At 40.9% G+C, this 22692-nt stretch overlaps 1 protein-coding gene across 3 annotated transcripts in view; it reads right to left on the bottom strand.

The window, feature by feature from the left end:
• Positions 1-4411: 4411 nt before the first annotated feature.
• The window catches only part of LOC133402981 (synaptic vesicle glycoprotein 2B-like), a 64451-nt gene continuing 46170 nt past the window's right edge, over positions 4412-22692 (bottom strand). For all 3 annotated transcript variants that reach the window (XM_061677386.1, XM_061677387.1, XM_061677388.1), the window contains 8 exons: positions 18866-18979; positions 16160-16248; positions 15978-16053; positions 15591-15679; positions 14307-14440; positions 13380-13577; positions 12132-12291; positions 4412-7044 (listed from right to left, as the gene is read on the bottom strand). In XM_061677386.1, the coding sequence (XP_061533370.1) occupies positions 6861-7044; positions 12132-12291; positions 13380-13577; positions 14307-14440; positions 15591-15679; positions 15978-16053; positions 16160-16248; positions 18866-18979 (1044 nt within the window). In that variant the 3' untranslated portion in view covers positions 4412-6860. The remainder of the gene's footprint in view (positions 7045-12131; positions 12292-13379; positions 13578-14306; positions 14441-15590; positions 15680-15977; positions 16054-16159; positions 16249-18865; positions 18980-22692) is intronic.

Here is a 22692-nt window from a genome sequence, read left to right as displayed (position 1 = left end):
CCCACCTTCCAGGCCCCCCCGGTTTGTGGATGGGGACCCTGTCTTCTCTGTGAAGCGGCTGTTGTCATCTCGTCGGAGAAGGAGGGGGTTTCAATATCTGGTGGACTGGGAGGGCTACGGACCTGAGGAACGTTCATGGGTGCCGTCTGCGTTTATCATGGATGACTCGCTCATTCGGGACTTCCACGTTGCGCATCCAGGGGCCCCGGGGCCGTCCGGGGCCGGCCTTTAAGGGGGGGGGTACTGTCATGGGTGTGTGTTACGGTTTTTGTCTTCCCCCTGTTTCACACACACCTGCTCCTGAGAGCATCTTCACCACCTGTGCCTCGTTCACCCTAATTAACCCTTGTATTTAATCTCGTGTTTCATTCTCTCTCGTCGCCAGTTCGGTGTACCTTGTCGTCGCGTTCCAGCATTCCTTGTTCCACGTCAAAGACTCACAGTAAGACTAGACCCTGTTCCGATTATCGACCTCGCCTTCTTGCCTCATGTTTTTGGATACTGTTGCCTTTTTTGGATTGCCTGCCTGTGTACTGACCTATGCCCATATATTAAACCTCTCTTTTTGGAAACTGTCCATTTGTTTTGGAGTCGTGCATTTTTGGGTCCTATCCTCTGTTCCGTTCATGACAACCGACTGTAAGGTAGTGGTTGGGGAGAGTGTGGCTAGACAGCATAGGATCGTGGTGTGTAAAATGGCTCTGGTGGTGAGGAGGAAGATGAGGAAGACAAATGCAGAGCAAAGAACCATGTGGTGGAAGCTGAGACAGGACGAGTGTTGTGCAGCTTTTCGGGAAGAGGTGAGACAGGCTCTCGGTGGACAGGAGGACCTTCCAGAAGACTGGACCACTGCAGCCAAGGTGATCAGAGAGGCAAGCAGGAGAGTACTTGGTGTATCCCCTGGCAGGAAATGAGAGAAGGAGACTTGGTGGTGGAACCTCACAGTACAGGAAGTCATACAAGGAAAAACGTTAGCTAAGAAGAAGTGGGACACTGAGAGGACTGAGGAGAGGCAAAAGGAATACATTGAGATGCGACACAGGGCAAAGGTAGAGGTGGCAAAGGCCAAACAAGAGGCATATGATGACATGTATGGCAGGTTGGACACTAAAGAAGGAGAAAGGGATCTATACAGGCTGGCCACACAGAGGGATAGAGATGGGAAGAATGTGCAGCAGGTTAGGGTGATTAATGATCGAGATGAAAATATGTTGACTGGTGCCAGCAGTGTGCTAGCTAGATGGAAAGAATACTTCAAGGAGTTGATGAATGAGGAAAATGAGAGAGAAGGGAGAGTAGAAGAGGCAAGTGTGGTGGACCAGGAAGTGGCAATGATTAGTAAGGGGGAAGTTAGAAAGGCATTAACGAGGATGAAAAATGGAAAGGCACTTGGTCCTGATGACATTCCTGTGGAGGTATGGAAGCATCTAGGAGAGGTGGCTGTGAAGTTTTTGACCAGCTTGTTCAATAGAATTCTAGCGCGTGAGAAGATGCCTGAGGAATGGAGGAAAAGTGTGCTGGTGCCCATTTTTAAGAACAAGGGTGATGTGCAGAGCTGTGGGAACTATAGAGGAATTAAGTTGATGAGCCACACAATGAAGTTATGGGAAAGAGTAGTGGAGGCTAGACTCAGGACAGAAATGAGTATTTGCGAGCAACCGTATGGTTTCATGCCTAGAAAGAGTACCACAGATGCATTATTTGCCTTGAGGATGTTGATGGAAAAGTACAGAGAAGGTCAGAGGGAGCTTCATTGTGTCTTTGTAGATCTAGAGAAAGCGTATGACAGAATACCCAGAGAGGAACTGTGGTACTGCATGCGGAAGTCTGGAGTGGCAGAGAAGTATGTTAGAATAATAGAGGACATGTATGAGGCAGCAGAACAGCGGTGAGGTGTGCCTCAGTGCTGTAGGTGTGACAGACGAATTTAAGGTGGAGGTGGGACTGCATCAGGGATCAGCCCTGAGCCCCTTCCTGTTTGCAGTGGTGATGGATAGGCTGACAGATGAGGTTAGACTTGAATCCCCGTGGACCATGATGTTTGCAGATGACATTGTGATCTGCAGTGAAAACAGGGAGCAGGTGGAGGAACAGTTAGAAAGATGGAGGCATGCACTGGAAAGCAGAGGAATGAAGATTAACCGAAGTAAAACAGAATATATGTGTATGAATGAGAGGGGTGGTGGGGGAAGAGTGAGGCTACAGGGAGAAGAGATAGCAAGGGTGGAGGACTTTAAATACTTGGGGTCAACCGTCCAGAGCAATGGTGAGTGTGGTCAGGAAGTGAAGAAACAGGTCCAAGCAGGTTGGAATGGGTGGAGGAAGGTGTCAGGAGTATTATGTGACAGAAGAGTCTCTGCTAGGATGAAGGGCAAAGTTTATAAAACAGTGGTGAGGCCAGCCATGATGTATGGATTAGAGACAGTGGCACTGAAGAGACAACAGGAAGCAGAGCTGGAGGTGGCGGAAATGTAGATGTTGAGGTTCGCTCTCGGACTGACCAGGTTGGATAAAATTACAAATGAGCTAATCAGAGGGACAGCCGAGGTTCGATGTTTTGGAGACAAAGTTAGAGAGAGCAGACTTCGATGGTTTGGACACGTCCACAGGAGAAATAGTGAGCATATTGGTAGAAGGATGATGCGGATGGAGCTGCCAGGCAAGAGAGCTAGCGGAAGACCAAAGAGAAGGTTGATGGATGTCGTGAGGGAAGACATGAGGGTAGTTGGTGTTCGAGAGGAGGATGCAGGAGATAGGCTTACATGGAAAAGGATGACGCGCTGTGGCAACCCCTAAAGGGACAAGCCAAAAGGAAAAGAAGAAGAAGAAGAGCATGAAATGATTTTGCCTCTAATTACAGCTTTCCCTGTATCCCAAAGTAAGGATGGGGATATAGTTGTGGAATCTTTCATATCTAGAAAATTTTCCCATTCCTTCCTTACAAATATATCCAACTCTGGATCTTTCAGTCGAGAAGTATTTAAGCGCCATGTTGGAGAATGTATCATGTTTGATTGAAGTTTGAGGCAGAGAGAAATTGGAGCATGATCGCTGATTATTATTGGATGTGTTTTGGAAGTGCTGTTTTCAGCAACTGAGTTATCTGTGAGAAAGTAATCAATTCTAGAGAAGCGGTGAACTGAAGAAAAGAAAGTGTATTCCCTTTTTGTATGATTTTTGTTTTTATTCTCCATATATCGGCAAGTCAGAAATCGTGCATATATTCATCTAATATTCAGGAAGACTGTAATTGGATTTTTTAAAATTTGAATTTGAATTGGTATACGTATGATGAAAATTACAGGCCTCTCTTATCTTGTAAAATTCCAGCCTCTCTTGTCTTTTTAAGTGGGAGAACTTCCGCAATTGGTGGCTGTCTAAATGCCTTTTTTGCCCCACTGTATGTGTCGACCTTCTGGGTCAATAATTGTACTGTTACGTAGTCTATTATGAATTTGTATTGAGACTACTCAGTGTCTGCTGTTTACGGCTAGCTGAAAAGGACTGATTGAAATGTCATATATTCATATATTTTCATATCCGACTCCAGAGGAGTGAGTGCCTCACCAGTCATGAACCTCATCGCATGTCACTGGTCACAGCCTGGCACAGTGCAGCCCGATTGTTCAGTTTTACATTTGCCTTGTTCTCTTCACAGATGATTTAAAATTTTAATTTAGCACGTGACATACTTGAGCGAGTCTGGAGAGGATGTGGAACATGTTTTGCTGCCTGTAACCTTCTGCTGCATGACAACTTTGTTGCTCGGCCAGTGACGGTTTTGGGAAGCCTATCCTTCAAAGGCCACACAGATTTGCTGTTACCAGGATGGTCAGAGTCATTGTCAGACCATCTGCTTGCGTGGGCCATGCATGGGTTCCTTCTGGTGCATGACAATGCCTGGTCTCGTGTGGCAGTAATGATGCAGCAGTTTCCGACTGAGTGATGAACGCATTGATGCTCTTGACTGGCATGCATGTTCCCCACACCTAACCACACCTAACAAGCACTTCTGGGACATCATGTATCGTAGCATCCACTGGTCTCCACTGTAAGAGCTGACACATGCCCTGGTCTAGGTCTGGGAGGAAATCACTCTGGAGCATTCCCAGATGTTGGTAATCACAAAAAAGACATTTCGTTGATTGCTTTGAAGCTGGCCACTAAAATAATGTGTGAATGTTTGTTGTGTAATTTATGTATACAAATTTGCATCAAAGTTTGTTTTGGGTCTCTTATGAGAGTAATAGTTACATTCTGAATTACACAAAAATTACAATAATGCATCGGAATTTATGTAGAAAGTATGAGTATGTATATGTTATGTTATGTTATGTTATGTTTCACACAATGAATAAATAAATCTAGTTCAAAGACTACAAAGCATTGAAAATTTTGCTTTAATTGCCACCAATACTCATGTAATAAATATAAATCAAATCAAACTATGAACCACTAATGAATGAAAGACAATAATATTAATCACTAGCACTTGGAACAAAATGTGGGTTTTGCTTTCACTTGTTCCAGACACAAATAATGACACAGGGGAATAACAAATATGATAAGCCATAAATATGTTCCTATTTCTTTGTCATAAGCAATTTGGTTATTGGTGTTATGACATAAAAAAATTAAAATAAGATACTCTCAACATTTCCTGATTTGCTCTTTTTTTTGCCACATTGCAGCCACAATTATAATGATTGGACAATGAGTACAACTTAACAGTTTGTAGATCTCAATCAGCAGTAAAATGACTGTGGACAGCACAATAGTATAAAATATGGAAATAAGTAAAGATTTAAAAAATGCACACAATTTAAATTTGAGAACCAAATAAAAATTTGCGCTTAATAACAAAATATTCTAACAAGAGTCATCATAACTATTCCCAACATTGCATTTGATAGCAACAGCAATTATAGAGCATCAGAAGTATTGCTCTGTGTGTTTTTAATGATTTTAGCTTCTCCAAAGCCCCCTTTTACACAGCAGGGATTGCACTGTTGTTATGTTATGTATGTCATTTGTTGTGGATGATATCATAGATGCTGCAGTGGCCAAGCCATGCAGAGGTGGCTAGTAACCAACACCTCAAGTGGCAGAGGAACACAGTGACCGCACTGTATATTATTATCCTGTGCTCACGATTATGTTCACTTACTTACTTATGTTCACTGCATTTAAGCAAAGCGCTGTAATGAAGGTGTTGTTTCTAGAGCATTTCCGCTATATGGATAATTAGTTTGGTCACAGCTTAGTATTTACAGTATGTTCACCGAAAGCTAAATAGAACTGTTGGTGCAATTGTCATCAGATGTCATCCTTGAAAGTCCACAACCATAGCCAAATAACAGATGATGCAGGCTGACATCTTGAAATCCATTTCTCTTTCTCTTTGGAGAACGCTGAGTACATTTAAGTATCACATTCCGTCTCAGACAATATGAGTTGTGAGTCATATGCAGAGAAATTAATAATTTAGAGTAAACACGGACCAGATGAGGAAATTTTTAAAGGTACACATCTTGAACAAGAGAAAACAGACAAACATGCAGTTAGTCACTTACACAACCCATTGTGGCAGAGAACCACTTCCAATGAATACAATGTTAACATCAAATTGTACAAGACTAATAAAAAAAGTTAGCTCCATCTCTCACACAGTGTGCGTCTGTGCGCGCGTGGGTGCATGTGTATTTAGTGTGTTGATGTGTTCATCAATTGTAGGACCTGCTTAGAATGCAATATTCACATGTCTGTTAAGTAGTCACTGTGCACTTTAGACACTTTAATTACATCTTCAAATGTTAGGGATTTCTTAAATAACGTTGTATTAAATAGTTTACCTTTACAAAGGTAAGCATGCAATTTTTGAGTGACACTATCAGAGATGTTAACATTCATGTTTGGGGTGCATAACAGTAAATTTAATTTCAGTGGACCTTTATTTGTTTATTTGCTGTAGTCATGAAAATAAACATTTGTAACGAGTTGCTAATAGGATAATAGATCATGGATGCATGAATACTCTCCGATAGTGTCAATACAAAAATGAACATCATTGTAAAAGCAGTTAATGAATAACAATAAATAACTTACTATGGTAAAAACTTGGTTTGACAAACCCCCGGCTAAAGGAATAAGTGTGATTTAGCCATTAAATGTACTGTATTTTGGCTATTTAGACCTCCATAGAGTGACTCTCTAACATGGACTTAGTATAAAAGTGTCAATTTCAAGTGTCCAGAAAAGGCCCCTCTTACAACTACTTCTGTTTGACCCAGTTTTGTATCCGCTTTGTCCATATGTGGCTAGGACCGCTCCCTTTCCTCTGATTGGTGATTGCTTGTGAGAGTACACCTGTTTGTTATGTTTACAGCTTTATGTTATGTTTACAGCTGATCACAATTGTAGTGTGGACTTTATTTCTACTGAGACAAACCCTGACTTCAGTTGAAAGTTTGTAATGTCATTTTTCCCCATTAGACATTCAATACAGAGCAGGTAATGATAATCAATTAGTTCATGTGTTTTTTGTCATCTAATGTGCTTGTATGTAATTTTAATTAGTGTCGGAATATTCTTTTCACACATTATCTCAGGATCATCCCTTCCCTGATCCCTAAAACAAACTATATTTATCAGGCGGAGCAGCCTCTCAAAACACACATTGTCAACATTAAAAAAAAACAAAAAAAAAACATTAAAACATGGAATTTTATATTTGAAAAGTGTAAGTTTTTTCCATTCTTGCTTTGGAAAGAAAATTACTGTAAAAGTCAATCGGTGCTGCAAAGATTTCAAAATCAAGCAAATACAATATGTCTTAAACACTCTCAATTACTCAAGTGACTTCACTGGAGAATTTTCTCTCGCGTGTCAGGCAGCTTGAGGGCAACCATGCCGCCGCAGACCAGCGCAGCGAAGGACAGCAGGATGGGGATGGATTTGGTGATGCCCACAAAACTGGCGAAGATAGAGCTGCCAAGAACTGCTGCCAGTTTACAGAGAGCATTCAGGACGCCAAAGGCTGTTGCCCTAGGATACAGACAGATGAAAATAGCTTGATGTGACTTTTTTGTTATAAATATTGAAATGGTAATTCCCTCCAGAATTGCTCTGGCCAAGATTAAATGCCAGATAACAGAGGTATGGACTCTCGTCACATAACTTCGAACTGAGTCAGACTTGAGTCATGAATTTGATAACTTCAGACTCGACAATATATTAAAAGACATCTCGAATTGGACTTGAATGGCTATGACTTGTGATTTAACTTGGACTTGAACCCACTGACTTGAATGGACTTGCTTCTTTGACCAACGCACTGAGGTTCCAATATTAGATAGCATTCTCTTTCTATAGGTATATGTGCAACTTACTGTTTTACTACAGGAAAATATAGAAAATATGATAAGTGACAACATAATAATGAATGTGCTAATGATTATTTATGATTGTGCCCCATGCTATTATTGCCAGTGTGTAGTTAGTTATTCTTCTTTTTTTTAAACAGTAAACACATTGACCAAGAGGTCATTCTTTGACAGACTACCTAAAGTAATGGTTTCATTAATTAAAAAACAAAACATTCATTCATTCCTTTTCCTTACCGCTTCTAGTACAACATAAATCAACAATAAATGCCACAGCTGAATAAGGTATACATTCCAACAACCACTGTTAACATACAACAGCAACGAGATTTAACGTAACAATAAGGACGTTAATTATTGCAAAAATATATATATAATCCACATTGCATTGGGGGAATCGTGTGGCTTGACCTCACGTTTTCGTTAACATTAGCAGCTAGCTTTGTCAGAGATCACACAAATGGTTACACGGCGGGCAGGCCATGCACTTTCTGGGCTTCCTGTACATTACAGTCTGGTCAAGAATCACTCTTGTACTGTATTTCTTTTTTTTATTCACTTTATTTACCAGTCAATCAGCACACAGCTACCATCTATTCGAAATGAAACTACAATCTTATTCGTGTCCTTTTCTATGCCGCTGATTTAATAATTTTACATAGCAAAGCAAATTTATTTAGATAGCGCATTTCATACACAAGGTAACTCAACGTGCTTTACATGATTAAAAGCATTTATAAACAAACAAACAAAAACACCTTAGAAACATTTAAAACAAAGAGGAAAAAAAAGTAGAATTAAAACTGTGTACAGTACACGAAATATAATTTAAAAGTGGAAATGCTCTAAAAAGCATGAGCAAAAAGAAGAGTTTTTAACCTGGACATAAAAACATTCACACTTGGGGCTAACGTCACTGTTGGCAACTTATTCCATTTGTGTCCAGCATAATAGCTAAAAGCTGCTTCACCATGTTTGCTTTGGACTCTGTGCTCCACTATTTGACCTGAGTCTGTCGATCTCAGAGCCCTACTGGGTTTATATTCCATCAGCATTTCTTTCATGTATTCAGGACATAAACCATTTTGTGATTTATAGACCAGTCGCAGAACTTTAAAATCTATTCTCAAGCTGACGGGAGCCAGTGTAAAGACTTTAGAATCAGAGTAATATGCTCTGACCTCTTTGTTCTGGTCAGAACCCGGGCTGAACCATTCTGAATGAACTGCAGCTCTTTTTGGAGAGTCCAGTCAGAAGACCATTACAATAGTCAAATCTACTTGAGTGAAGGTGATATAGAGTTTTATGGCGTAACTGGGTGTTTATTGCAGTATAGCATATAATGTAAATCAGATAAGGGTGTGGGGGTGTGATGCATGAAAGCTCCCAGGTTGGTTTCTATGATAACCCCCACAGTGATCAAGCCTCTCTCTCAGCAGGAGATCAACCATATGGTGGATTTCACCTGGGATCGTGACTGGTGTGGGGGGTGTATTATTCATTTTCTCAGGAGTCTTGTCCTCAGGTTTGCTCTCAAGGCCTTTGAAGGGAAGGACCCACACGGCCAAGATCTGCAGCTGCCACTGAAAGAGGACGTGGAGACAATGAGCGCGCTCGCTCCCTTGATCAACGCCTTGGTATCCCCTTCTTAAGTTTTTTGCATTTGTTGTGTTTAGATTAGGTTTTATTGAGTATAGTAGTGAAATAGGCTGCAGGTATAGGGGGTGTTGATCTCTGATTATCAGAAGATCAAATAGGGGGATTGAAGGTGATATAGAGTTTTATGGCGTAACTGGGTGTTTATTGCAGTATAGCATATAATGTAAATCAGATAAGGGTTTGGGGGTGTGATGCATGAAAGCTCCCAGCAGGGTGGATACTGATTCAGCAGAGACTAGATGTCGAGGAAGACAATGGCTGTGGGGAGCCACTGTAAACATGAGATGCAAGACTGTGGAGCCAGCGGCAAATGGCCATCATTCTGCAGAGCAATGATGACGTCAGATGGGACCATGGACCGATCAGACGACAGCGATTCCATACTTCCTCTTTCAAACATTGTATAAATTGGGGGCAAGAACAGATAGCTTTGTTCAGTCTGCGCTGTCTCTGCTGAGACTAGGATAAGCGTAGCTGCTGACCCAGAGCTCCGTAAAATGTATAGACTCCTCTGCCAGGAATAAATTGGTTGACTTTTCACACGTTGTTATAATTGTAGTTCTTCCACGAAAACGAACACGCATGGAACCTCGAGAGTAATAGGTGATTATAAAATACAAGGTTCCTTCATGACATAACAGCATGGATGAGCTTCTCCTGGTCTGCTTGGCACATGCAATCGCAGGGCACATATAAATAAACAACGATTCGTACTCAAATTCACATTCACACCTACGGCCAATTTAGAGTCTTCAACCTACCATGCATTGTTTTTGGGAGGAAACCGGAGTACCCGGAGAAAACCCACACAAGCAAGGGGAGAACATGCAAACTCCACACAGGCAAGGCTGTATTTGAACCCCGGTCCTCAGAACTGTGAGGCAGATGTACTAACCAGTCGGCTACCGTGCCGCTGATGGTAGAAGGCAGTTTTAGTAATTGATTTGATGTGACTGTTGAAGGTCAGGTCAGAATGTATCAGTACACCAAGGTTTCAGACTTAGTCTTTGTTTTTTAAAGAGAGTGACTGCAGGTATTTACTAACCTCTTTTCTTTTTTGCCAAAAACAATGATATCAGTTTTGTTGTGGTTTAAGTGAAGAAAATTTTGCCGCATGCAGATATTTATCGGTTTTAGACAGTGACACAACATCTCAATTGAACTGTAGTCATCTGGAGACACTGCTAGATATAACTGTGTGTGATCTGCATAACTATGATAGTCAAAATTAAAGTTCTGAAGAATTTGACCCAAGGGTAGCATATACAAGATGAACAAGAGGGGTCCAAGAACTGACCCTTGAGGGACCCCATAGGTCATTGCCATTCGATGAGATTGAACACTTCCAATGGTTACAAAATAACTCATTTCCTCCAGGTAGGACCTGAACCATTTAAGGACTGTTCCAATTAGTCCTACCCACGTTTCCAACCTGTTCAGCAGTATATTATGATCAAGAGCTGCACTGAGATCCAACAAGACCAGAATTGACACCTTTCCTGAGTCAGCATTCAACCTTATATCATTTAGCACTTTGATAAGAGCAGATTCTGTACTGTGATGAGCTCGAAAACCTTATTGAAATTTGTCAAAAAGTTCATATAAGTTTAAGAATAGTTTAAAAATAACTTTCTCAACAATCTTGGCTATGAAAGGGAGATTTGAGATGTAGCTTGCTAACATGGAAGCGTCCAGCATTCTATTTTTTTTTAGAAGAGGCTTAATGGAAGATACTTTAAGCGCTTTCGGAAACTCGCCTGACTGAAGTGAGCAATATAGTTCCCCCTAGTGTTCCGACTGAGATACCACAGTTGGATAGAATTGTACCTTTATCCCAAGATGACAAACTTGTGTTCCTTTTTTTTTTCTTTTTTTTTTTTTAAATGCATGCCTTATATTTTTGATACTCCAACATGATTAAGAAATGCCAAGTTTAAAATGAAATCTATTTATGTTTGTGTTTGAAATTGCCCCACTAGCAATGTTTGTAGACAAGAAAATGCAGTTTCCTGCAATATGCACAATGTGAATTTAAGACAAATACTGTTGATTATATCAAAGAGGAAACCAATTGGTCATTCATTATTAAGTGAAATGTCTCACTTTCTCTTGTGTATTCATAATTTCTCTTTAACCAAGCAAAAACACATTTTATGCTTATACTTGTTTATTCCGATAGAAATTTCAGTAGAATACTCGATTACGAATTGCAGCACTACTGGATGCAAATTCTTTGTGACAGGTCTGTTTAATGTCACTTCAGAAATAAAGTGAGAAAAATTAAGTTATAGCATAGCATTTTCATAGAATAAGTGTAAATCTACTATCAATTGGTTTTGAAGAGGCAAGAAACTAAGCCCCCCTCTTTGAAGGTGCAAAAAAAGTTTTCTTATAAAGGTTCAATGCACTTGTTTATCAATATGTTTTGATACATATTATATATATTAAATATATAGAAATATATATTTTAAAATATATGTTTATTTTGTTGGTAAAATGACCTGAAAGGACTCGAAACTTAAAGTGTAGGACTTGCGACTTGATTCGAGACTTAAATGTCTGACTTGAGACCTGAATCTTGACTTGCCTGTCTCGACTTGGGACTTGACTCGGGACTTAAGGGCAACGACTTGAGACTTACTTGTGACTTGCAAAGCAATGACTTGGTCCCACCTCTGCCAGATAAATAAATCAATTGACGACTATTATCTTGGTTAAATCAGAACATATCATAGATACATATCATCATATAATTTCCACTGATAGTCCCCTAGTGGATGCGGGCAGTACAGTGATTACGCAAGATCAATCTGATTGAATCCTGATTAAGATTTTAAAGGAGATTCTATGGCATAATTTATTTGTTTTTCTGTCATTCACCTTACATAAAAAATATTTTGAAACCAAGAAAGATTTAAAGAAAAGCTTCATGTTCCTCACATAAATCCACAGAGTGCTGTTTTCATGTGCTACAACTAACAGAACACATACAGTACATAAGTTATTTGTGTATTAATGTTAAAGCAACTCAACTGAAGAAATCAGCACTACAACAATGTAGAACAATCATACTGTGACAAATCCAGGTACCTTTTAGAAGCAGGGTACAGTTCTACTGTCACCACCTCGATGCCATTCCATGCAGCCACACTGACGCCGCAGAAGAGACACTGTAGAGCGATGATCGCTGATTGGCTGAAGCTCAGAAACAGGAAAAAGCTACACCCTGCTGAGACGAGCATGGAGCCACCTGAGGAGATCATGATAAGCCCAATTAAAATGAAAAAATATCCCTCCCAAGGCTTCACAATCAAACTCAGAATGTTGGATCCAACATGATTAATTTCACACATAAAGCTTGAAAGGGGAACATAACCCTAGATGTCAAAACTTCATGTTATATTGTAAATGTGGATATCTTCTTTATCTGATGCTGTTTATTTATATCTATGATGTATTTATTAAAAAATTATATGTTTAAAACACCGCATCTACTCGCCTTTGAGGTTTGGCACTTTCACGTCATTACGTGTGCAAAATTGCGAGCCTACTGGTCACTCGCCTAGCAGTTAGCTGCTAGCCGCCACCTGCTAATGCCTGTGAGTTGGCACCATATTCTACCATTTTAATACATGACAACGTAATAAATGAGCAATTTTTTTAGCGTATTAAATTAGCGATTGGACACGATTTCGGTATGGTGTTGTGTCAATGTTGGTGGCTGCAGAATATGACAGTAATGTAAACTGTGGTCGGGCCAGCCTCCAATCAAAAAGTCAAGAAGTAAAGCCAGTTGCCACAAAGATTGTTCATACTACGCATTACGGTAACGTTCTGTCTGGTTTTGTTAGTAAATAAGGTGGGCTGGAAGGAAGGAGTGATACATGTCACATTCTTGCAACTTTGCACACTTAATGACGTAAAAATGTAGGCCCCCATAGATGAGTAGTGTTTTAAACATAGTTATTTTAGAATAAATACTTTGTATATTTAAGTAAACAGCATTAGACAAAGATTAGAGTCACATTTTAAATATAACGGGAACTTTTCACATCGCCGGTTAAGTTTCCTTTTTAAAGACTCAGAATCAGAATTTTCTGTACTGTTTCCCATTTTGACGGACCGGTTTGCGACAAGCTGGGCGTTTTGTCACTTGGGCACAGTGTTAAACATGCACGGACGCACCGTGTCGCCCCTGTATGGGTTTATGAGGCATAAAAAGCTCATAATGTATAGAAACATATCTCCAGCTACCAAAACTCAAATCTCACAGAACCTTTAAGGTACAGAAACCAGCAATGCACATCAGCGGTATCAAAAGAGTAAAATGCACATCACCGATAATCTTGACTCTGCCAATCTTCTCCATGAAGAGGGCGGAGATGATGTTCCCAGGCAACACGGCCAGACTGCCGAGGAAGCTGACCAGATATATGAGGACATCATTCTCTTCACCAGTGTCCAGGTGGCAGCCACGTTTGTCATGCTCAAAGGTGTTGTTTTCCATTTTACAGTCGATGAACTTCTCCTTCAGATCTAGGAAAGAGCATGACAGATAAGAGAAGTTCAGAGTGTCGTCTTTCTCTGTGTATCGGCAAAGCTACAGGAATTGAAAAAGAAAGAATACTTGGTGTGTCAGAAAAGATCCAGGACTGGTGTCACAAAAAATATATTTCAAATCCAAACTAAAGTTCTCCCTTTCGAAGTAATCACCCTGGAGTCTAAAAAAAAACTTTGTCATCCGTCTCTGCCACCCCTTCATGCACTCCAGAAAGGATTATTCTGGGATCCTCCGCAGCTCCGTCATCACGGCCATCTTGGTGTCGTCCATGTCTTAAGAACAGGTCCCCTTGAATTTAGGAAAGCGGACAAATTCACACAGAGCCAAGTTGGGTGAGGTTGGAGGTTGCTCCAGCATTACGATGTTCTTTCCAGATGCTCAGGGCGTTGTAAGCAGGAAGGTTGTCATGGTGAAGCAGCATCCACGAGTTGAACAAATCAAACGCTGCAGGAGTTCTTTGTCGATGTGATGGTTGATCATCTGGCCCACAATGATGAGAAAAGCTTGTAATCTGTAGTTTGGGTTTGAAATAATCTTTTGTGATATCAGTCCTGGACCTTTGTTAAAACACCTCGTATATGGGGCTGTAAAGAGGGTGGCTAGCCCAACGTGAGTTCTTCTTTCTACAACCTTAAACCATACCACTGAGTAAACATACCAGCCTGACCAGCCTCACCGACATGAGCTGCTTCGCCTGAACCTACCTGTATTGTTGAAGACAGTGTTGCGTATGGTGCAGTTCTCGAACACTGTGTCAGTGGACTTGATGTCCTCAAAAAGACAGTCTTCAAACAATGAGTCCTCAAACTGCACAGACTTCAGTTCTATTTTGATGAACCTATGGGCATGGTATGGGACACACAAACAAACCAATAGACAAAGAAAGTATGGACTCGGACTTCTATTGCTGGGGCATTGCAGAATGAGCAGAATGGTCTCAATAATACATTGCAGTCAATCACAACTGGATAGTAATGCTATGTAAACAAGCTTTGCCACATGCATTGATATGAACACCATACAGTGCATACATGTATGCATACATGATGATCACCATGGCAGTATCATACTTTAAGTGAAAAACTTGTTAATGTATTAAAGTGAAGTCCCATTCTGTCAGTTTTAATTCTGCAATAGCATAGAAGTCAAGTAATATACAGCACAAGTAGTCACATACTGTGCTGTATACTGAAAACCTTGTTTTATGTTATTAAATATGGTAATGTAATAATGATTTTTAAAGCCTTAAAAGCAGCAACGAAACTCCCATTTTTCAATTAAGAAATGTTTTTGCTACGACGAGACATGAGACATGATTCCCATCCCTGATGAGCTACAGGGCATTGCATTCTATATTATTGTCTGACACGGCACATACAGTCTTGGGAGGGAGTATAAAGGAGGGGATCTCCATTCCAGTCTGCCGTGGCCACAAATGTGCTTCAAAGCTGCCCGGTGTCCAAGTTTGATCCATAGAAAGCTTTGAAAGAATGTGAAAAACATGGGGGGGAGGGCCCATCCAAATGTGACGGGCCAGGAGGGAACGTATTGGGATCTGTCGTAGACCGTGGACCAAACCATAGTGCGCATTTGAGCTCCCGGGACTCAGCAGCCCCTTCCCCCCACGGCCCATGATAGACAATAAAAAAACTTAGCAATTGTTTCACATATAGCACAGCATGCACTTTGTGATAATAACAAATGAAATGGTTTATATGCTGCATTAACCCTTGTGTAACTGGCACAAGGTGCTCATGATGCTTCTCAAAGTGGAAGGCAGAGAGTCCTGACCACATTCACAATACAAAAGCTTCACGCATCCCATCACGTTTATTTACAGTACTTTCAGTGAGCAATACTAGAGAAGGTAGAGTAATTTCAACATTTAACATTGGGATATCAATTCAGTACCCTCATAATTGTATTTAACTGACAATTAATACAAATGTCAATTAAACAACTTTAGAGAGTGGCAAAGCGGCACCTACTTGTCATGGATGTATTCCCCTTCTTTATGGACTTGATTCTCTAAAGAAAAGTTGAAATAGAAGTTCTCCACTTTCTCTTTATGGAATACCTGAAGACAGTAACAACTTCAGCCAAATACAAATATTCATGAACTGGTCTAATTGAATCAACTTTATACAATGTGACTGTCTGTGTCAAGTACAGTATTACAAGTTGATAAATCATAGAGACAAAATTAACATTTCACGGATGGAATGGGCGATTCATACGTGTTGTACCCGAATGTTATGTAATATAGTATATATGCCACCCTACAGAAAATGTTTGACATTAAAAACGTTGCACAGTATTTATATTATTACATGTGGCGGTTTAGATTATTGAATGCAGAGCGGTGCTAACATTACCCTGACTCTTGACTCATACTCTTCATATTGAAGGTGCTTGATCATGTCTGGGAACCACACAGATAGGCCATAGTAGCTGTGACAAAAGCAGTGGGACAAAAAGTACGTGTGAGTTGCTTTGCTTACAGTATAATACGAAGACAGTTTAGTGATAAATGCAGTGAGCAACAGTGTGAGCAAACCTGAAAGCCATGCAGAACCAGATGATGGCCATGAAGAGAGTAGCAAACCTCAGCTCAGCAGAAAAGAGAGATGCTACGTTCTTTAGCACCTGGGACCAAAACACAAATAATTACAGAAAATCTAATTCAACTTTTAATTGGATCCATCCAGGATGAATAGATGAATGATACAAAGCCCTGAGCCAATACAGAATCAAATCGTTTGGCTTTAACAGGGCTCACCACTCAGTTCCACTGTCTTCTGAGATGTATAGTAACCCACTAAATATGTAAGATTGATTTAATGGGGCGTTGATCATTATCTGATAGACCCAATGACATTATTACAGAAGGTACGGAAAGTATTCAGACCCCCTTAAATTTTTCACTCTTATATTGCAATATATTGTTATATTGCAGCCATTTGCTAAAATAATTTAAGTTCATTTTTTCCCCTCATTAATGTACACAAAGCATCCCATATTGACAGAAAAAAAACAGAATTGTTGAAATTTATTAAAAAAGAAAAGCTGAAATATCACACAGCCATAAGTATTCAGACCCTTTGCTCAGTATTTAGTAGACGCACCCTTTTGAGCTAATACAGCCATGAGTCTTTGGGGGAATGATACAACAAGTTTTTCACATCTGGATTTGGAGATCTTCTGCCATTCCTCCTTGCAGATCCTCTCCAGTTCTGTTATGTTGGATGGTGAACGTTGCTGGTCAGCCATTTTCAGGTCTCTCCAGAGATGCTCATTTGGGTTTAAGTCAGGGCTCTGGCTGGGCCATTCAAAAACAGTCATGTAGTTGTTCTGAAGCCACTCCTTCGTTATTTCAGCTGTGTGCTTAAGGTCATTCTCTTGTTGCAAGGTGAACCTTTGGCCCAGTCTGAGGCCCTGAGCACTCTGGAGAAGGTTTTTGTCCAGGATATCCATGTACTCATCTTTCCTTCGCTTGCAATCAGTCGTTCTGTCCCTGCAGCTGAAAAACACCCCCAGTGCTTTACTGTTGGGACTGTATTGGACAGGTGATGAGCAGTGCCTGGTTTTCTCCACACATACCGCTTAGAGATGAAGGCCAAAAGGTTCTATCTTGGTCTCATCAGACAAGAGAATCTTATTTCTCAGCATCTTGGAGTCCTTCAGGTGTTTTTTAGTAAACTCCATGCGGGTTTTCATGTCTCTTGCACTGAGGAGAGGCTTCCGTTGGGCCATAAAGCCCCAACTGGCGGAGGGCTGCAGTGATGGTAGACTTTCTACAACTTTCTCCCATCTCCCGACTGCAAGATCATTGTGGCTGAGCTCCAGACATTGGAGCTCAGCCACAATGATCTTTGGGTTCTTCTTTACATCTCTCACCAAGGCTCTTCTCCCCCGATTACTCACTTAGGCCAGGCGACCAACTCTTGGAAGGGTCTAGTCGTCCCAAACGTCTTCCATTTAAGGATTTTGGAGGCCACTGTGCTCTTAGGAACCTTAAGTGCAGCAGAAATTGTTTTGTAACCTTGGCCAGATCTGTGCCTTGCCACAATTCTGTCTCTGAGCTCTTCAGGCAGTTCCTTTGACCTCATGATTCTCATTTGGCCAGACACGCACTGTGAGCTGTAAGGTCTAATATAGACAGGTGTGTGGCTTTCCTAATCAAGTCCAATCAGTATAATCAAACACAGCCGGACTCCAATGAAGGTGTTTTATGTTATTAAATATGGTAATGTACTAATGATTTTTACTAATGAGAACCATTTTAAGGATGATCAGAAGAAATGGACAGCACCCGAGTTAAATAGATGAGTGTCACAGCAAAGGGTCTGAATACTTATGGCTGTGTGATATTTCAGTTATTCTTTTTTAATAAATGTGCAAACATTTCAACAATTCCGATTTTTTTCCCTGTCAATATGTGGTGCTGTGTGTACATTAATGAGGAAAAAATGAACTCAAATGATTTTAGCAAATGGCTGCAATATAACAAAGAGTAAAAAAGTTAAGGGGGTCTGCACACTTTCCGTTCCCACTGTATATTTTGATGGGGCACTTAAGACTACACTACACCAAAATTACACACTTCTCTTTTATTGTTAGATTTTCCATCTCCTTTATATTCTGACAGCAATGTATAAAACTGCAAAAACTCAAGTCTCCAAACTCAAAGACTCAAATCTTACCTTGTGAATGTATTCTATTTCTACTGAAAACATCTTACCGTACTTATTTTCAGACAGTTTTTTTCCCTACATTTCCAGCAAGACAAAACCACTTTTCTTAATATTTTCTTTGTTTTTGACTTATATTAGGCACAAAATGTCTTGTATTAAGTGAACTACCACTGGAACTACTGTGGACTGTCTTGATAAGATCCTCGAAATAAGATCTTGTATCTTAAAACAAGTCTTTCTGTCTTGCTGAAAATTTAGGAAAAAAAAGTCAATACGGTCTTAAAATAAGTACAGTAAGATGTTTTCACTAGAAATAAGATAAATCTACTGGGTAAGATTTTTATTTTTTTGCAGTGCATAAGTAGTTAGTCTAATTCATTCCAACAACTTCACAACAGGGACACACACAAACAGACATGTTGTGCTTGGTAAGCTCAACATTACTCCATTCCAGAGCAGCAATAGAAGTGTTGTGGGACATGAGATACATTTGCCATTTGTGAGTACTTTGCATTACACATTAAAATACAGCATATACCAAGGAACAGCACTCAGTTTACAGCACTCACCAGTTTACAGAGTGTAAGTGAGCGGACAAGCCAGCGTTGCACAGCTGTTCCTGTAGCACTTTGAATCTCAATTATCTCATCCTCTGCTGTCTTCGGAGCCTTGATATGAGTCACCTAGAGAAAGTTAAAGGAGAACTGTTACACTGATCTGATGTTTGTCCAACTACCAATTAAATTCTTTAACATCTCCAACTGTGTAATTTTTTATTTCTGCTTTTTGAAGCAACTTTCAAACGGACGTTTAAAAGAGGAAACAAAACTTTCCAGCCAATGCAGATGAGTATGTCATTCATACTTTAACGTACAGTTTGCAATTTAAAAAAAAAAAAAAAAAGCAAACCAAATTTATTTATACAGCGCATTCCATACACAAGGTAATGTGCTTTACATGATTAAACGCATTTAAAAAAATAATTTAAAAAAACTGCCGATAAACATTTAAAACAAAGAAAGAAAAAAATAAAAGTACAATTAAAACATCGTACAGTGCAAGAAATATTATTTAAAAGTGGAAATGCTCTTTAAAAGCATTACAAAAAACAAATAGTTTTTAACCTGGACTTAAAAACATTCACACTTGGGGCTGACGTCACTTCTGTTGACAACTTATTCCATTTGTGTGCAGCATAATAGCTAAATGCTGCTTCACCATGTTTGCTTTGGACCACTATTTGACCTTAGTCTGTCGATCTCAGAGCCCTACTGGGTTTATATTCCATTAGCCTTTCTTTTCATGTATTGAGGACCATTTAGTGATTCATTGACCAGTAGCAGAACTTTAAAATATATTCTAAAGCTGACTGGGAGCCAGTTTAAAGACTTTAAAATTGGAGTAATATGCTCTGACCTCTTTGTTCTGGTCAGAACCCGAGCTGCAGCATTCTGAGTGAGCTGTAGCTGTTTAATGCTCTTTTGTGGGAGTCCAGTCAGAAGACCATTACAATAGTCAAGTCTACTTGAGATAAAAGTTTGGATGAGCTTCTCCTGGTTTGCTTGCGACATGCAAGCCTTCACTCTGGATATGTTCTTCAGATGGTAGAAGGCAGTTTTAGTAATTGATTTGATATGATTGTTGAAAGTCAGGTTGGAATCTATCAATACACCAAGGTTTCGGACTTGGTCTTTATTTTTAACGAGAGTCTTCTTCTTTTCCTTTCGGCTTGTCCCGTTAGGGGTCGCCACAGCGCGTCATCCTTTTCCATGTAAGCCTATCTCCTGCATCCTCCTCTCGAATACCAACTGCCATCATGTCTTCCCTCACGACATCCATCAACCTTCTCTTTGGTCTTCCTCGAGCTCTCTTGCCTGGCAGCTCCATCCTCATCATCCTTCTTCCAATATACTCACTATTTCTCCTCTGGACGTGTCCAAACCATTGAAGTCTGCGCTCTCTAACTTTGTTTCCAAAACATCGAACCTTGGCTGTCCCTCTGATGAGCTCATTTCTAATTTTATCCAACCTGGTCACTCCGAGAGCGAACCTCAACATCTTCATTTCCGCCACCTCCAGCTCTGCTTCCTGTTGTCTCTTCAGTGCCACTGTCTCTAATCCATACATCATGGCTGGCCTCACTACTGTTTTATAAACTTTGCCCTTCATCCTAGCAGAGACTCTTCTGTCACATAACACACCTGACACCTTCCTCCACCCGTTCCAACCTGCTTTGACCCGTTTCTTCACTTCCTGACCACACTCACCATTGCTCTGGACGGTTGACCCCAAGTATTTAAAGTCCTCCACCCTTGCTATCGCTTCTCCCTGTAGCCTCATTCTTCCCCCACCAGCCCTCTCATTCATGCACATATATTCTGTTTTACTTCGGCTAATCTTCATTCCTCTTCTTTCCAGTGCATGCCTCCATCTTTCTAACTGTTCCTCCAGCTGCTCCCTGCTTTCACTGCAGATCACAATGTCATCTGCAAACATCATGGTCCACGGGGATTCCAGTCTAACCTCATCTGTCAGCCTATCCATCACCACTGCAAAAAGGAAGGGGCTCAGGGCTGATCCCTGATGCAGTCCCACGTCCACCTTAAATTCTTCTGTCACACCTACAGCACACCTCACCGCTGTTCTGCTGCCCTCGTACATGTCCTGTATTATTCTAACATACTTCTCTGCCACTCCAGACGTCCGCATGCAGTGCCACAGTTCCTCTCTGGGTACTCTGTCATAGGCTTTCTCTAGATCTACAAAGACACAATGTAGCTCCTTCTCTGTACTTTTCCATCAACATCCTCAAGGCAAATAATGCATCTGTGGTACTCTTTCTAGGCATGAAACCATACTGTTGCTCGCAAATACTCACTTCTGTCCTGAGTCTAGCCTCCACTACTCTTTCCCATAACTTCATTGTGTGGCTCATGAACTTTATTCCTCTATAGTTGCCACAGCTCTGCACATCACCTTTGTTCTTAAAAATGGGCACCAGTACACTTTTCCTCCATTCCTCAGGCATCTTCTCACAGACTAGAATTCTATTGAACAAGCTGGTCAAAAACTTCACAGCCACCTCTCCTAGATGCTTCCATACCTCCACAGGAATGTCATCAGGACCAACTGCCTTTCCATTTTTCATCCTTTTTAATTTCTTTCTAACTTCCCCCTTACTAATCATTGCCACTTCCTGGTCCACCGCACTTACCTCTTCTACTCTCCCTTCTATATAATTTTCCTCATTCATCAACTCCTCGAAGTATTCTTTCCATCTAGCAAGCACACTGCTGGCACCAGTCAACGTATTTCCATCTCTATCCTTAATCACCCTAACCTGCTGCACATCCTTCCCATCTCTATCCCTCTGTCTGGCCAGCCTGTATAGATCCTTTTCTCCTTCTTTAGTGTCCAACCTGCCATACATGTCATCATATGCCTCTTGTTTTGCCTTTGCCACCTCTACCTTTGCCCTGTGTCGCATCTCAATGTATTCCTTTCGCCTCTCCTCGGTCCTCTCAGTGTCCCACTTCTTCTTAGCTAACCTTTTTCCTTGTATGATTTCCTGTACTGTGAGGTTCCACCACCAAGTCTCCTTCTCTCCTTTCCTGCCAGAAGATACACCAAGTACTCTCCTGCCTGCTTCTCTGATCACCTTGGCTGCAGTGGTCCAGTCTTCTGGAAGCTCCTGCCGTCCACCGAGAGCCTGTATCACCTCTTCCCGAAAAGCTGCACAACACTCGTCCTGTCTCAGCTTCCACCACATGGTTCTCTTCTCTGCCTTTGTCTTCCTAATTGTCCTCCCCACCACCAGAGTCATCTTACACACCACCATCCTATGCTGTCTAGCCACACTCTCCCCTACCACTACCTTACAGTTGGTAACCTCCTTCAGATTACATTGTCTGCACAAGATGTAATCCACCTGTGTGCTTCTACCTCCGCTCTTGTAGGTCACCCTATGTTCGTGCCTCTTCTGAAAAAAAGTGTTCACTACAGCCATTTCCATCCTCGTTGCAAAGTCTACCACCATCTGTCCCTCCAAGTTCCTTTCCTGGATGCCGTACTTACCCATCACTTCTTCATCACCCCTATTACCTTCACCAACATGTCCATTACAATCTGCACCAATTACGACTCTCTCTCTGTCTGGGATGCTCAGAACTACATCATCTAGCTCCTTCCAGAATTTCTCTTTCACCTCTAGGTCACACCCTACCTGTGGGGCATAGCCACTAATCACATTACACATAACACCCTCAATTTCAAATTTCAGCCTCATCACTCGATCTGATACTCTTTTCACCTCCAAGACATTCTTAGCCAACTCTTCTTTCAAAATAACCCCGACTCCATTTCTCTTCCCATCTACACCATGGTAAAATAATTTAAA

This window comes from Phycodurus eques, chromosome 5 (genome assembly GCF_024500275.1).
Source record: "Phycodurus eques isolate BA_2022a chromosome 5, UOR_Pequ_1.1, whole genome shotgun sequence".
Lineage (NCBI taxonomy): Eukaryota > Metazoa > Chordata > Actinopteri > Syngnathiformes > Syngnathidae > Phycodurus > Phycodurus eques.
This window is presented reverse-complemented; position numbering and strand designations above follow the sequence as displayed.